The sequence below is a fragment of the Podarcis raffonei genome, chromosome 18, assembly GCF_027172205.1.
Source record: "Podarcis raffonei isolate rPodRaf1 chromosome 18, rPodRaf1.pri, whole genome shotgun sequence".
Classification (NCBI taxonomy): domain Eukaryota; kingdom Metazoa; phylum Chordata; class Lepidosauria; order Squamata; family Lacertidae; genus Podarcis; species Podarcis raffonei.
In genome coordinates, this window is record NC_070619.1 from 5,111,218 (window position 1) to 5,125,532 (window position 14,315).

Below are 14,315 nucleotides of genomic sequence, written 5' to 3' on the forward strand. Positions count from 1 at the left end.
TCAGTTCCCGCTAGTGATTTTATGGGATGTCACAAGGTACCACCTTGCTTCCAATGCTGTTTTAACACAGTATCATCAGTATGTTAATGACACACTTATTTGGGGTCTGAGCCAAGAATCAGAGAGTTGGAAGAGACCCCAAGGGTAATCTAGTCCAACCCCTTGCAATGCAGAAATCTCAGCTAAAGCATCCATGACAGATGGCCATCCAAACTCTGTTTGAAAACTTCCAGAGAAGGGGAGTCCACCACTTCTTGTGGGAGTCTGTTCCATAGTCAAACAGCTCTTACTGTCAGAAAGTTTTTTTGAAAGTCCTTTCTTGTAACTTGAAGCAATTGGTTCAAGTCCTACCCTCCAGAGAAGAAAACAAGCATACTTCCTCTTCCATGTGACAGACCTTAAAAGATCTGAAGATGGCTCTCATATCTCCTCTCAGTCTCTTCTCCAGGCTAAACATACTCAGCTCCTTCAACCATACTTCATAAGGCTTAGTTTCCAGACCCTTGACCATCTTGGTTGCCCTCCTCTGCACACATTCCAGCTTGTCAACATCCTTCTTAAATTGTGGTGCCCAGAATTGGAAACAGTATTCCACACGTGGTCCAACCAAGGCAGAATGCAGTGGTACTATTGCTTTTTGATCTGGACACTCTACTTCTGTGGATGCAGCCTAGAATAGCTTTAAGTTTTTTTGCTGCCGCATCACACTATTGACTCATGTTAAGCTTGTGGTCCACCAAGACCCCTACCTAAATCCTTTCCACATGTAAGTCTAGTAAGCCAGGTGTCCCCCATCCTATATTTGTGTATCTGGTTCTTCACCCTAGGTATAGAACCTTACATTTGTCCCTTTTGAAATTAATTTTGCACCCAGTTCTCCAATCTGTTAAGGTCATTTTGAATTCTGTTTCTGTTTCCTGTGACATTAGCTACCTCTTCCAGTTTGGTGTCATCTGAAGATTTGATGAGCACCCCCTCAATTCTTTTATCCAAGTCATTTATAAAGACGTTGAACAACAATGGGCCCAGGACAGAACCCTGCCGCCCCACATGTCACTTTTTTCCAGGATGATGAGGAACCATTAATGAGTACCCTTTGGGTTCAGTCAGCCAGCCAGCTGCAAATCCACCTAACAGTTACATCATTCAACCCACATTTTACCAGCTTCCTTGAGAGAATATCACGGGGGACTTTGACAAAAGCCTTACTGAAATCAAGATACACTGTGCCCACAACATTTCCCTGATCCACAACGTTTGTAATTCCATCAAAAATAGAAATCAGATTGGTCTGGCATGACCTATTTTTGAGAAACCCATGCTGGGTCATAGCAATCACAGCATCCTTTTCTAAATGCTCATAGACCAACTGTTGAATTATCTGTTCTAGGTCCTTCCCTGGTATTGAAGTCAAACTCACCAGGTGGTCTCCCTTTTTCCCATTTTTGAAGATGGAAACATTTGCCCGCTTCCAATCTGTAGAGACTTCACCAGTTCTCCAAGAATTCTCAAAGATCATAGACAAAGACAATGTGCCTGCACAAAGTGTGGCATGCAGCCTGGATGCAGCAGCAGTCTAGATTAGGCCAAGAAGCTGAGTCTGGATCCCAATATGAGGGGCCTTGTGGGTTTTCTAAGTCCAGGAATTATTAGGTGACCTCCCTGTTTTTGATGAGCTGCACTCCCACTGAAGAAACAGGTGCATAGTTTGTGGGTGCTCCTAGGTCCATCATTGCTGCTGGAGGCCCAGTTGGCTGCAGTGGTTAAGAGTGCCTCAAGAGTTCCCAGACTCAAAAAGCCTGACTGCAGTGTCCCATGTATTGCTAACCTCAAGACTGGGCCACTGTAATCTGCTTGCCGTGGGGCTGCCCTTAAGGCTAGTCCAGAGCGATTAGATTGCTAACAGGAGAAGCTTACCAGAAGCATGTTACACCACTTTTAAAAGAACCGCAGTGGCTGCAAACATATTACTGGGTCTATGAAGCTCTAAACAACTTAGAACAGGTTATCTGAGGAAATGTTGTGTACTGGATAGACCAGTCCAAGTCACTAAAATATTTGAACAAGGCTTTCGTGGTTGTTGCACAGCCTGCGAAAGGTCCATCTTGTGACAACTTGGAGGGGTTTTTCATTGTGGCTCCCAGCTTACAGAACCACCTGTCCTGTGAGATAAGGCAAGCATCTACTGTTCTAGTTTTTTGGCATTTGCTAAAAATTACTCTCCAAGGCCTTTCCTGATCCTTAATACCAGTGTGCTGAATTTATCCTGACTTTGTCACTGCTGTATTTACCGTATCCATCATATTAGAATGTTTTTTGTGAACTGCCTTGAGATATTCTTATTGAAGGTGATATAAAAGTATTTTAAAATAAAATGTGAGCACATAGCAAAATTCATAAATCTAGATATATCACACATGAGCTGCATGGGTCTTTCTGTTATAGAATTGCGTCGCAGTCTGAAGCAGCCCCAAATTACTGGCTCACACCTCCTCAAAAATAAGGCCTTGGGCAGTTGCTTTAACATACAAGGTCATTAGCAGATACAAACTTACCTTTTGCCAGTCTCTCCAACCGCTTCCCATGTTCTGGAGGTATAGCATACCTAGCAACGGAAACAAAAGTGCCCATCAGTAACACTGAAATTTTAAAAACAGAGCTCATTACCACACTGATTCACTGAGAGCCTGTTTGTAGATGACGCTACTTACCCCCATCCACCACACTGGCGCCAACTCTAGGGGACGCTGGGTGCTTGGGCACTCACAATTTTTTTTGTGGGGGCTAAGACCACGGGGCTCTGATGCGACTTCTGGTTTTCTACCGGAAGTTGAGTCGGAGGCCCAACACGACCTCCAAGGCGACATCCGAGGCCCGGCGAAGCCTCCAAGTGACTGGTATAAAACCAGAAGCCGCATCGGAGGTCTCTTGAGGCTTTGGGCGTGGCATTGGAAGCAATGTCCGAGGCCCTGCCAGGCCTCCAATACAACTTCTGGTAGAATTTTTTTATCATTTTAATAATGTTTCAGTGTTTCACTTTAATTGTATTTAACCTATTAGAATGTATTAGCCTTGATTTTTGTGTGTTGTGCATTTGTGAGTCTCCCCCCCCTACACTGCATTTCATCTCTCCTTATCCACCCCTGAAAGTGGTACAAATGGCAGGACGTTTCAGAACCAGAGTGTAAATCAGCTATCCTTGAAGCTATCTGAGACCCAGGAAGAGGATTTTATGATGCTCTTCCCTCACTGAAGGCTAGGTTGCCAGGGTAACGCCAGAGACCTAAAATGGTCAAATGGTCTGGGCACATCGGGGCCATTCCAAGGTGATGTGGGGTCCAGTATGGAGCCCCAGTATGATGCCAGTAGGGAGCCATGTGTGCTTTACTTCCTGATATATGTGAAGATGTTTTATGACTCTTTGTTTGCTGTGTTTGAACTACTATATAAGCTTTTGTTCCAAAGTGCCTTGCGGCAGACCTTCTCAACTAGCACATTGAGTGGAATGAGCTCTGCCCTATTACAATAGCTATAATACCAACACTGGGTCCCGAAATATGGATGCTGGACTTGGAAATAAGTTTCCTTGTTTCTATGGTTTATTCAAAAGGTGGTTGATCCTCACCTGGGTAACAAACAAGGTGGTGAAGACATGAATTCTTACCACACCATGCAACCTCAGAAGCACCGCTGCCACGTGCCTACCTAACGTGATGTCATAGTGTCATGTTACGTTGCGGGCGCCACTGGGCACCCATATCCTGGGGCCCAAATTGGTATTGGGATTTGTGTGCTCACCAGCTGCAAACTAGCAGCACATTGTTTACATCATGTGATTCTTCTGATATTACTGAGCGTGAGACAGGATGTCCTATGCTGTTCTCAAGGTTGTGTTCTCAGTGTAACTTGAGACCTTCCTGTTGTTACTGCAAAGGAGGGTGGAGGGAGTTGTGCAGAGGCTGCTGAAAGAGCAGACATGATTTGTACTAGCTCCATGTACAGTGTACAGTCTGTTAAATAAAGTAGATTTTTAGGCTACTTTCAGACTGATTCTTTCTTCTGCTGAGATGCAAGGGGAAAGTGAGTGTGCATCTTCCAAAAGGGAGGTGTCGCTTATCGCTGGTCTCTCTGGACAGAGCGGAGAGCAAGAGGCCCCAGTGCCTGGGAAGAGGAGTCTGCCTTTCCCGAGGGGGTCGATCGCCAACAACTGGCACCCTCCATCCACCATGGTTTCCCTGAAGAGATATCTGGAGCAAGCCATAGGCTCTAATCTCCACCCACCCTCTGCACCAATAACTGAACCAGGAGGTCCTACACATTTGGATACTCAGGGCCTCTTCTACTTTCCCCTCATAATTAAAGTACAGTCATACCTCGGGATAAATATGCTTCAGGTTAAGCGCTTTCGGGTTGCGCTCTGCAGCAACCCGAAAGTAATGGAGCGCGTTACTTCTGGGTTTCGTCGCTCACGCATGCACAGATGGTCAAAATGACATCATGCGGATGCGCGGAAGTGGTGAAACGCGAGCCGCGCACGTGCAGGCGCGTCTTGTGTTCCATTCGGGATGCGAGCGGGGCTCCGGAACGGATCCCGTTCGCATCCCGAGGTACCACTGTACGAACTTAATTCGTTCCAGAGGTCCGTTCTTAACCTGAAACCATTCTTAACCTGAGGTACCACTTTAGCTAATGGGGCCTCCCGCTGCCACTGTGCTGCCAGAGCACGATTTCTCTTCTCATCCTGAGGTGAAGTTCTTAACCCAAGGGTTAGCAGAGTCTGTAACCCGAAGTGTTTGTAACCCGAGGTACCACTGTACTGTTTCATTGGTCAGAGGGCAGGACCTCAAGGCTGTTTATAGCTCTTCGCCCCAGAATGATTTAGAACTGCATAAACAGCAGGTGGAAACCTGACTTTTGCATGGCTAGAATGTAGCCTACTCCTCAAAGGGAACTTTTGCCTCTGGCTCAACCCACCAATAGCATGTGGCCCCAGAAGGTTTCTCATGAGGGAATACAGCCCTCTGGTTAAGACAGATTCCCCATGCCTCCTGGAAATACCGTATTTTTCGTTCTATAGGGCGCACCGGCCCATAGGACGCACCTCATTTTTTGGGGGGCAATGAATAAAAAAAAAATTATTCCCCCCCAAGCCGCGGCTGCCGCCCCAAGCCTTGCGAACACTCGCCCGAAGCACGGGGAGCCCTCTGGAGGGCTCCCCGTGCTTCGGGTGACAGGCTGCCGCCCCAAGCCTCGCGCGCCCGTCGGGACCTCCCGCCGGGCGCGCAAGGCTTGCAGACACTCGCCCGAAGCACGGGGAGCCATCTGGAGGGCTCCCCGTGCTTCGGGTGACAGGCTGCCGCCCCAAGCCTCGCGCGCCCGTCGGGACCTCCCGCCGGGCGCGCAAGGCTTGCAGACGCTCGCCCGAAGCACGGAGAGCCATCTGCAGGGCTCCCCGTGCTTCGGGTGACAGGCTGCCGCCCCAAGCCTCGCGCGCCCGTCGGGACCTCCCGCCGGGCGCGCAAGGCTTGCAGACACTCGCCCGAAGCACGGGGAGCCATCTGGAGGGCTCCCCGTGCTTCGGGTGACAGGCTGCCGCCCCAAGCCTCGCGCGCCCGTCAGGACCTCCCGCCGGGCGCGCAAGGCTTGCAGACACTCGCCCAAAGCACGGAGAACCCTCCGGAGGGCTCCCCGTGCTTCGGGCGACAGGCTGCCGCCCCAAGCCTCGCGCGCCCGTCGGGATCTCCCGCCGGGCTTGCAAGGCTTGCGGATAGCTTCCTGAAGCCTGGAGAGTGAGAGGGGTCGGTGCGCACCGATGCCTCTCGCTCTCCAGGCTTCAGCGAAAGCCTGCATTCGCACCATAGGACGCACACACATTTCCCCTTCATTTTTGGAGGGGAAAAAGTGCGTCCTATGGTGCGAAAAATACGGTAATACTCTTGCCTCGGTGTTTGTGTATACATTCTGTGCTTCATTTATCACCCTGCTGCACCCCTCCCTTGAGAGAAGTTTGCAATACTCTGAAAATGGTGGCTTTAACCATAGTGGAAATTCAAATGAAAGAATGGAAATCATATCCTAAATTCTCCCTAGTCCAAAGTGATATTTTCTGCCCTCTGAAGTGATCTGAAGACTCATAATGTAAAATCTAATGTAACAGGATGTCCAGGAAGAAAAATTGTACAGAAAGAGGATTCTTCAAGACTTAGTGTTTAAGCTGATTTAAACTGGCAGCTTAAAACAGAAACAAAAAACAATTTTCCAGGAACAGAAAGCCATCCTGTAACAGCTAATCTTATGAAATAAGAAGAAATCTTTAGTGTGACCCACAACACTTTTAACTAAAGCCACAACAATGGCCCTTTAAACTGTGTAATTATCAAATAATTCAGTTTTGCTCATCTTGGACTTTATAATTTTTTTAATGCCATTTATCAGTAACATGAAACAAATGAGTAAATTAATCCAGATACAAACACTCCTTTGTGGGATTAACAACCCTAAAAAAAAAAAAATGAACAGGAACTGAACTATTTCATTCCTTCTGGGAATATGTCGAAGGATTTGGAATAGGCGTATGAGGCAGCAGATGATTAATGCAACATCCTTAGGTCTACTATGCTACTTTCACTTAATTAGTGCCTGTAATTGGGAGTTGTAAAGATAAGATTAATTGAATCTTGAGGATGTTAAAAGTTTAATATGTTGGAACATGGTTACTGCGTTATCAGAGTCTGCAGACTGCAAAGGCAATGCGTGAAGTTCTAGAGAGGAGTCCCAGGGAGAGAATTAAAAGGAGTTTGCTTGGACAGGAACCCAGAAAATTGTGTTAATGCGCTTAAAAGCAGAATAGGAGGAAATATCTGCAGCCCATGGCCAACAAACACACAGAAAGAACAGCCAGAGCACGCTTGGCTTGCATTTAACAGGAGGGGACTCAGTGCCTTCTTTCAAGTGATCAACAAATTTAAGAATGGAAGAAAAAATGAACTGAGCCCAGCCGTTGCACTAGTAGCACATCACATACAGAACCACATAACGAAGGAGGAGATGGATGGGACGGGGTGAAACCTAACCCTCCTCCAGCAATGCTCTCTCTTGGCTATAGGAAGAAGTCAACAAACAGTTGTGATGGGTGGGGTCTTGCCTATGACTTGTGCTGCATATCCAAACCTCAGCAACAGTGCCTCGCTCCCCTCCCCTGTTCCAACATTTAATATACAGAGGGACAGAGGATCAACCTGGTAGTTCTGAGGTGCTCCAGAGGCCCTCACAGCACCTCTGAAGCACAGCAGCCACCGGGATCATCCCCCACTCCAAGTGCAGTAGGAGGAAAGCACAGCACAACTGTTGATGTGATCTTGCATCTTCTCCCCAGCTCCAAGAAGAAGGCAGCGGCTCAGTTCGTCACACACATAAGGCAGAAGGATCACTGCCATTGTAAGTGGAACTGTGAGCCCCTAAGTCATGGAGGTTTAGAAATCAGAGGGCCAACTAATGGATAGCATTAATCCAGTTAAAACAGCCACCTAATGCACTCCTATGTGATGGATATTTATTTCAGTTATTTATATCCCACCTGTTGGGATATAAATCCTTCCAAGGCAGACGACAGGTAACATTAAATTGCATTATAAGGTTAACAGAGCAAACAGTGTCAACATACAGGTAGGTAGCCGTGTTGGTCTCCCGTAGTTGAAACAAAATTAAAAAATTCCTTCCAACTAAGTTTGTATATATATGTGTTGTATATAAACACATAAAATTTCATCAGGACACTTCTCACAGTGCAACTGCTGGGGGTAAGAAGAGGGCAAGTTAAGCTGGAGTGGCTTCTGAAATGCTTTGCCTGCATCCCTCCCTCTCCTGGAATATTCCAAATGACCTGGACATACCGTTGCACCAGCAACCATAGTTCCAGTTACAGAAAGGTAGCCGTGTTGGTCTGCCATAGTCAAAACAAAAAAATTTTTTCCTTCCAGTAGCACCTTAAAGACCAACTAAGTTAGTTCTTGGTATGAGCTTTTGTGTGCATGCACACTTCTTCAGATACACTGAAACAGAAGTTGCCAGATCCCTCTATATAGTGAGAAGGTGGGGAGGGGTATTACTCAGAAGGGTGGTGGGAATGGGTGATTGGCAGATAGCTGTGATGAGCCTGTTGACGACTCTTAACGACTGCAATAGGTCTTACAGGAAAAAGCAAGGGGTGAGAAGGTGAAAAATGGCTTTGTCATGTATAATGAGATAAGAATCCAATGTCTTTGTTCAGACCAGGTCTCTCCATGGTTTTAAGTTTGGTAATGAGTTGCAATTCAGCAGCTTCTCTTTCCAGTCTATTTCTGAAATTCCTTTGTAGTAAAACAGCTACTTTGAGATCTTGTATAGAATGTCCTGGGAGATTGAAGTGTTCTCCTACTGGTTTCTCTGTCTTGTGATTCTTGATGTCCGATTTATGTCCGTTTATTCTTTGGCGTAAGGTTTGGCCTGTTTGTCCAATATAGAGAGCTGAAGGAGACTGTTGGCATTTGATGGCATATACAATGTTAGACGATGTCTAGCAACCATAGTTATTCATTCAATCTATATCCCAGTTTTGTTGCAAGGAGTTCAAGGTTGTGTATGTGGTTCTCTCACATCAGTTCTATCCTTACTACAACACTATGAAGCACGCTAGGCTGAGAGACAGTGAAGATCATGCAGCTGAATGAGAATATAAACCCTGGTCTCCGAGATCTTAATGCAACACTCTAACTACTGTATCACACTGTTAATGTTCAGCTTAAAGCTTTTTGGTTTCTGCTTGAGAAATGTCTTCCACAAACAAGAGCAACTGACCCTCATATTCTTCCAAGGAACATGTGTTAAGAGGATTTAACCAGGTTTTATTATCTCAAAGACTTTTTGAAAAACCTGAACCTCTAAAATTAAGAGCATGCATTGCTCATCAAATGCTGTTGTCCTCCATTTGTTCTCAGAAGGAAACTGATCAAGCATGTATAAAGAGCCCACAAGAATTAGTCATATCAGATTAGAATCCCCATAAGAAAACAGAAGTCCATGTATTTTATTCAGAAGGACAGACTACAACTTCAACATACAGTGGCTACTTGATAGAGGAGCAAGTCCCAAAATAAAACCCCGATTTAATAGTTTGGCTTCCAGTTCTGAAGTTCACAGGATCAGACCTAGAAATGTTTCTGGAATCTGGTTATGCAATCACCTTAAAAATGGATGCTGGCACCTGCATTTCCTCCCCCCACAAAATGAAGCCTTAAAATGGCATGGTTTCTGCAGGTGTTATTCTAACATCTCAATGTGAAGTATTTCCGCAGCGCAATAGCAGCCTAGGGGCTGAGGTCCCTTCGGACCTCCCCTTAAAATATTTGAGAGGACCCCCCCCCATTTGTTGGGCATTGCCATACAGTGTGTGAGTACCGTTCCATGAAGTTGATTGTGAGGGGCGGGGCTTACCTGCTCTCCCCCCCACCGGCAATATTTTATTCAAGTAGGCACCCCTGCCCAGCGCCATGCACGATACGAGAAAATAAAGGTAAGTCTCTGCCTAAACACCCCACCCATGTTCTCTGCACTTCCCCATGACTAAGTAGAAGATGTGTGTATGTTTAGGTAGCAAAAACAGCAAGAAGGAATACCAACAATGAACAAGGATCTTTGGTTTTCAGTCACTGGCAGCAGTTCAGAAGATATTTCTCCCTGCAGCCTGACACAGGCACTGATCCCTGAAAAAACGTCTTATCAATCCGAAGGCAAAACAGGACTCCCGTAGTCTCTGTATGCCACGCCCTGCTGATTAACATCTCATCTACCAGCAGCCTTCCTTCAAAGTAACATTTCACATCTATACAGCTGCTGCATTGTAGCTCTTTGGTGTTTTCAAAGCACTCCCTATCTTTCCAAACAACCATGTAAGGTAGGGCAGTTTTGCTATCCATATCTTGCAGGCGGGGAAAGGGGTGAGGCAGAGAAACAGTGGCTTGCTTGAGGCCATTAAGCAAGCTCATGGCAGAAGCTAGATCAGAGCCCAACTCACAGCATAGCCTCTTAAGACACGAGACATTAATAATCTGTATCATAACCCCACATTTTCTTAGAGATCCGTATTTTATGCCAAATGCTAGCTTTCCATAGGAAATTCCAGGTAGGTAACAACTGTACCCATAGGAATTCTTATCTGGAACCTCAGCACTCAACCACCTAACCAGTTTTGCCACATTGGTGGGATAGCTTCCCCACGCTGATGGCCTCTAGCTCCTTTCTCCAGTGCTTAACCTACCTGCCTATCACCAAACAGCAATTTAATCTTCTGTTTTAAGCTCTCTGGTTTCTCTGCTCGAGGAGAGACAGTGATAACAGGCTATCCTCAGGGAGGAAGTCAAAATGTCAGGGAAGATCAAACTGTTCGCTCATTAACCTCAAGACGAGGTGTCAAAACAAAAGGGAGATGTTCAAATATCCAGAAATATCATTTCTGCCAGTTGCTCTGAAACCCTTCCATTACGGCTGCAGCAAGGCCCAGGCACAGCACTACCTCCAGATCTCATCTTGTAAATGCATTTGTCTTAATAGATAAGCCACACACACCCTAGAAAAATAAGGTTTATAATGGCAAGTGGTTAACATAGAAATCTCCTTTTATTTTTTAAAAAGGAGAGACCATGAGCCGAACAAACATTCTGAATTCCCAAATGTCAGCATGTTACTAGAGCAAGCTGCCACATGTAAGTTTTCAAAACAAGGATATAAACTTTAAAGTCAGAGGGGTTGTACCCAGCGAAATTCTACTCAGACTAGAGCTACTGAAATTGATGGAGCTAGGTTTGTCATCTCCTTTCATTTCAGTGGGTCTACTGACATTGGATACAACAACCCAACCTTGGGAAAAGTGAACTATACAGCCTTCCCAGGAAGGCAGCACTTCAGGAAGCCTGACAACATGTTTCCGGTAGTGGCAAAAAGAACTGCATTCAAATGGCCACTCTCCCTGTTGAACTTCAGCCAACTGACAAAGACTTTTCTATTTCAACAGGCATTTAAGGGTTTTTCTGTTTGTATGATTAATTTTATTTCCCCCCACTATGCTACCTGTAATTTTTCGGCACACTGCTGAGAAACTTCAATGATCAAGTGGCATATAAATAGCTGAAATAAATAAACGAACACAAGGAGCACACCTATGGTTTTCACTTACTAGTCAGCCTCCAGTTCAGGTGTGGAGAACCTCTGGCCTTCCAGATGTTACTACACTACAACTTCTATCACCTTATATATTTCTTATCTGCACTTTCATAAATATATCAAGGTGACTTACAAAATATGGTAAAATCAGTCCAGAAATATCCCTAAAATATAATTTAAAATATGGGTAGGCAAACTAAGGCACGGGGGCTGGATCCAGCCCAATCGCCTTCTAAATCCAGCCAGCGGACCGTCTGGGAATCATGTTTTTACATGAGTATAATGTGCCCTTTTATTTAAAATGCATCTCTGGGTTATTTGTGTGGCATAGGAATTTGTTTTAGTTTTGTTTTTTCTTTCAAAATATAGTCCGGCCCCCCACAAGGTCTGAGGGACAGTGGATCGGCCCCCTGCTGAAAATGTTTGCTGACCCCTGATTTAAAACGTCAATGATTCAGTACACACTGGTAGGTTAAAAAGAGAAATCCATATTGTGAAAGGCTGTCTAAATGGTAGTTTTCAGGAGAAGTCTGAAAACTGGCATGGTTGGTTTCTGATGGATCTGTACTGACAGAGAGTTCCACAGGGCATGGCCTGCCACCCTGAAGCCTCTCCCCTAGTGAAGGCCACCCAAACTTCAGAGGCATGGGGAATTAGCAGAAGTGCCCCATCAGAGGATCTCAGTGATCAAAGAATGATAAGTCTTCTACTGTTTCTTACCTCCTCGAAGCCACAGAGCAGAGCAAGCAAGAGCTCTTTTGGGGCGGGGTCAGCACGCTGGGCCCTTTGGCAAGAAAAGGGGCTCCAATTCAACCCCTGGCTTCTCCAGTTGAAGAACCCAGCCTTCTACCCAAGACCTTGGAGAGTTGCTGCCAGTTTGGGACAGGTGGGCCAATAGTTTGCCCTCATTATCAAAGTAGCTTCATATGTTCATAGATACTAGAATTTTTGACACATGTCCCATAGCATTGATTCCAAATGTTTTCAACTACCTATGTGTCTTTGGCTGCCCCATTTCCCCTACACAGGAAGCTTCTAATATGATTCCCTGTATGCTTAGGTATCAAAGTACTAGGAAGACAGCACTTTGCGCCAGTTATTTCATTCGCTGTTTGTTGACTCTTCAATTATATGTGTGTAACCTGAACTGAAATGATGGAACAGTTCCAAATACTGCAGATTTAGGGAGTGCTTGGTGCAGCGGGGGGTGGGGGTGGGGGTGGAATCACAAGCACCAGTATTTATCCCATGCCACATGTATTTATTAGTGCTGAAACATTTAAAAAGAGGTGTGAGAAATTTATGATATGCAACCCATTGAGCCCCAGGTATTATCTGGCCCTTTGAACGCCTAACTACAAATGATTTCCCCTAACCCCAGTGGATCAAAAAATACATCCTTTTTAAATCTAAGAACCAAGCCAGCACAGCCAGGAAAAGTTCATAGTGAGGTGGAGCAACGTTGCTGAAATTCAGTAGCTCTCCCCATGTAGGACATATCTTTGCATTCCAAGAGGCTGAAAAGCACCCCCTCTTCAGCAGATATGTTGCTCACTCCTTAAGTAAGTTGTGACAACCTTCCAACCTTCTTGACAAAGAGAAGCACACATAAAACCTTCTCTTTACAAATACAGCACACCTACGCACTCCCTTTGTAAACAGCGTAAGCCAAAGAAGCCTGGATTTTAGATATCTACCCATCTCCTGGGTAACAGATTGATTTGCAGTCACAAAACTCAGTACCTGTCTATGACACTCACTCAAAGAGCAACAACAGCCTCCCACACTGCATTTCAAGGGCTCTGCAAATTATCACTCCCCACACCTACCAGCAAGCCCACACAGCAGAGCTCCCCTTTAAGACTGACTAAGACAGCTTGCAAAGAAAAAAATCATCAGTTTCACTGCCGGCCCCCATTTCATCCCTCAGATCTCAGCTCTTACTCCTGCCAGCCACTTACTAGTTCCCTTGGCTGCAAACTTGCAAGTTAAGGTTCTCGGGTTGCCCCTAGCAACCCAACAGGTTTGGAGCTGCTCCTCTCTTCCTGGCCCCTGCTTCTCCTACATGAAACAGCTGAAGCTGCTTCCTGCCCCCTTCCTACAAAGACATTTTTCTGTAGGGCTTCACTCTTTTGATAGAGCTTCCCCTCTAGGTGTCTCATTTCAGAAACTGGATGAGCAAAGAAAATCATCCAGGGCATTTCGACTATGAAATGGCTGGAAAGCCAGTGCACCCTGGCAGTAGCCAGAGGTTGAATTCATCTATGACCATCTCTTTATATATTTAAGTGTGCACTGAACTAAGCTATTAAGCTATGCCTGTTGCCTTAATACTCTTTGCAAACACAGTTTGGAGCACAATGCGACAAATTAGCTAACTTAAGGCTGTTGGCAGTAAATAGGTAGCTTATGAATGGCTTTCTTCATGGCTTCCGCTGCCAAAATTATAAGGTAGCCTGGGGATTAGTTAACTGCAACAATTCTGGAACCAAGAAAAAGTTGTAGATTTTCTTACTGGTGTTCTGTGTAAATCCTTTCCCAATCAGGCAGGATATTCTGCGTGCCACACAATAAATCTTGACTGTGTTTTCCACCACTGCCTCGGCATTGTTCTGCGTTTTAAATGTTGCCATGGCTTATTTTCTTACATACAGTGGTACCTCGGGTTAAGAACTTAATTCGTTCTGGAGGTCCGTTCTTAACCTGAAACTGTTCTTAACCTGAAGCACCACTTTACCCCTGAAGGACCAGGTGGGAGTCATTTTGGACTCACAGCTGTCCATGGAGGCACAGGTCAACTCTGTGTCCAGGGCAGCTGTTTACCAGCTCCATCTGGAACGTAGGCTGAGACCCTATCTGCCCGTGGACAGCGTCGCCAGAGTAGTGCGTGCTCTGGTTATCTCCCACTTGGACTACTGCAATGCGCTCTACGTGGGGCTACCTTTGAAGGTGACCCGGAAACTACAACTAATCCAGAATGCGGCAGCTAGACTGGTGACTGGGAGCGGCCGCCGAGACCACATAACACCAGTCTTGAAAGACTTACATTGGCTCCCAGTACGTTTCCGAGCACAATTCAAAGTGTTGGTGCTGACCTTGAAAGCCCTAAATGGCCAGTA

The 14,315-nt window shown here is 45.7% G+C and overlaps 1 protein-coding gene across 3 annotated transcripts in view; it reads right to left on the reverse strand.

Moving 5' to 3' along the window:
- The window catches only part of KDM4B (lysine demethylase 4B), a 198,683-nt gene that overhangs the window by 122,799 nt on the left and 61,569 nt on the right, over window positions 1-14,315 (reverse strand). For all 3 annotated transcript variants that reach the window (XR_008328372.1, XM_053372905.1, XM_053372906.1), the window contains exon 6: window positions 2,556-2,605. Coding sequence is in view for 2 of the 3 variants with exons in the window: in XM_053372905.1 (XP_053228880.1) it covers window positions 2,556-2,605 (50 nt within the window). In the remaining variant the exon portion in view is untranslated. The remainder of the gene's footprint in view (window positions 1-2,555; window positions 2,606-14,315) is intronic.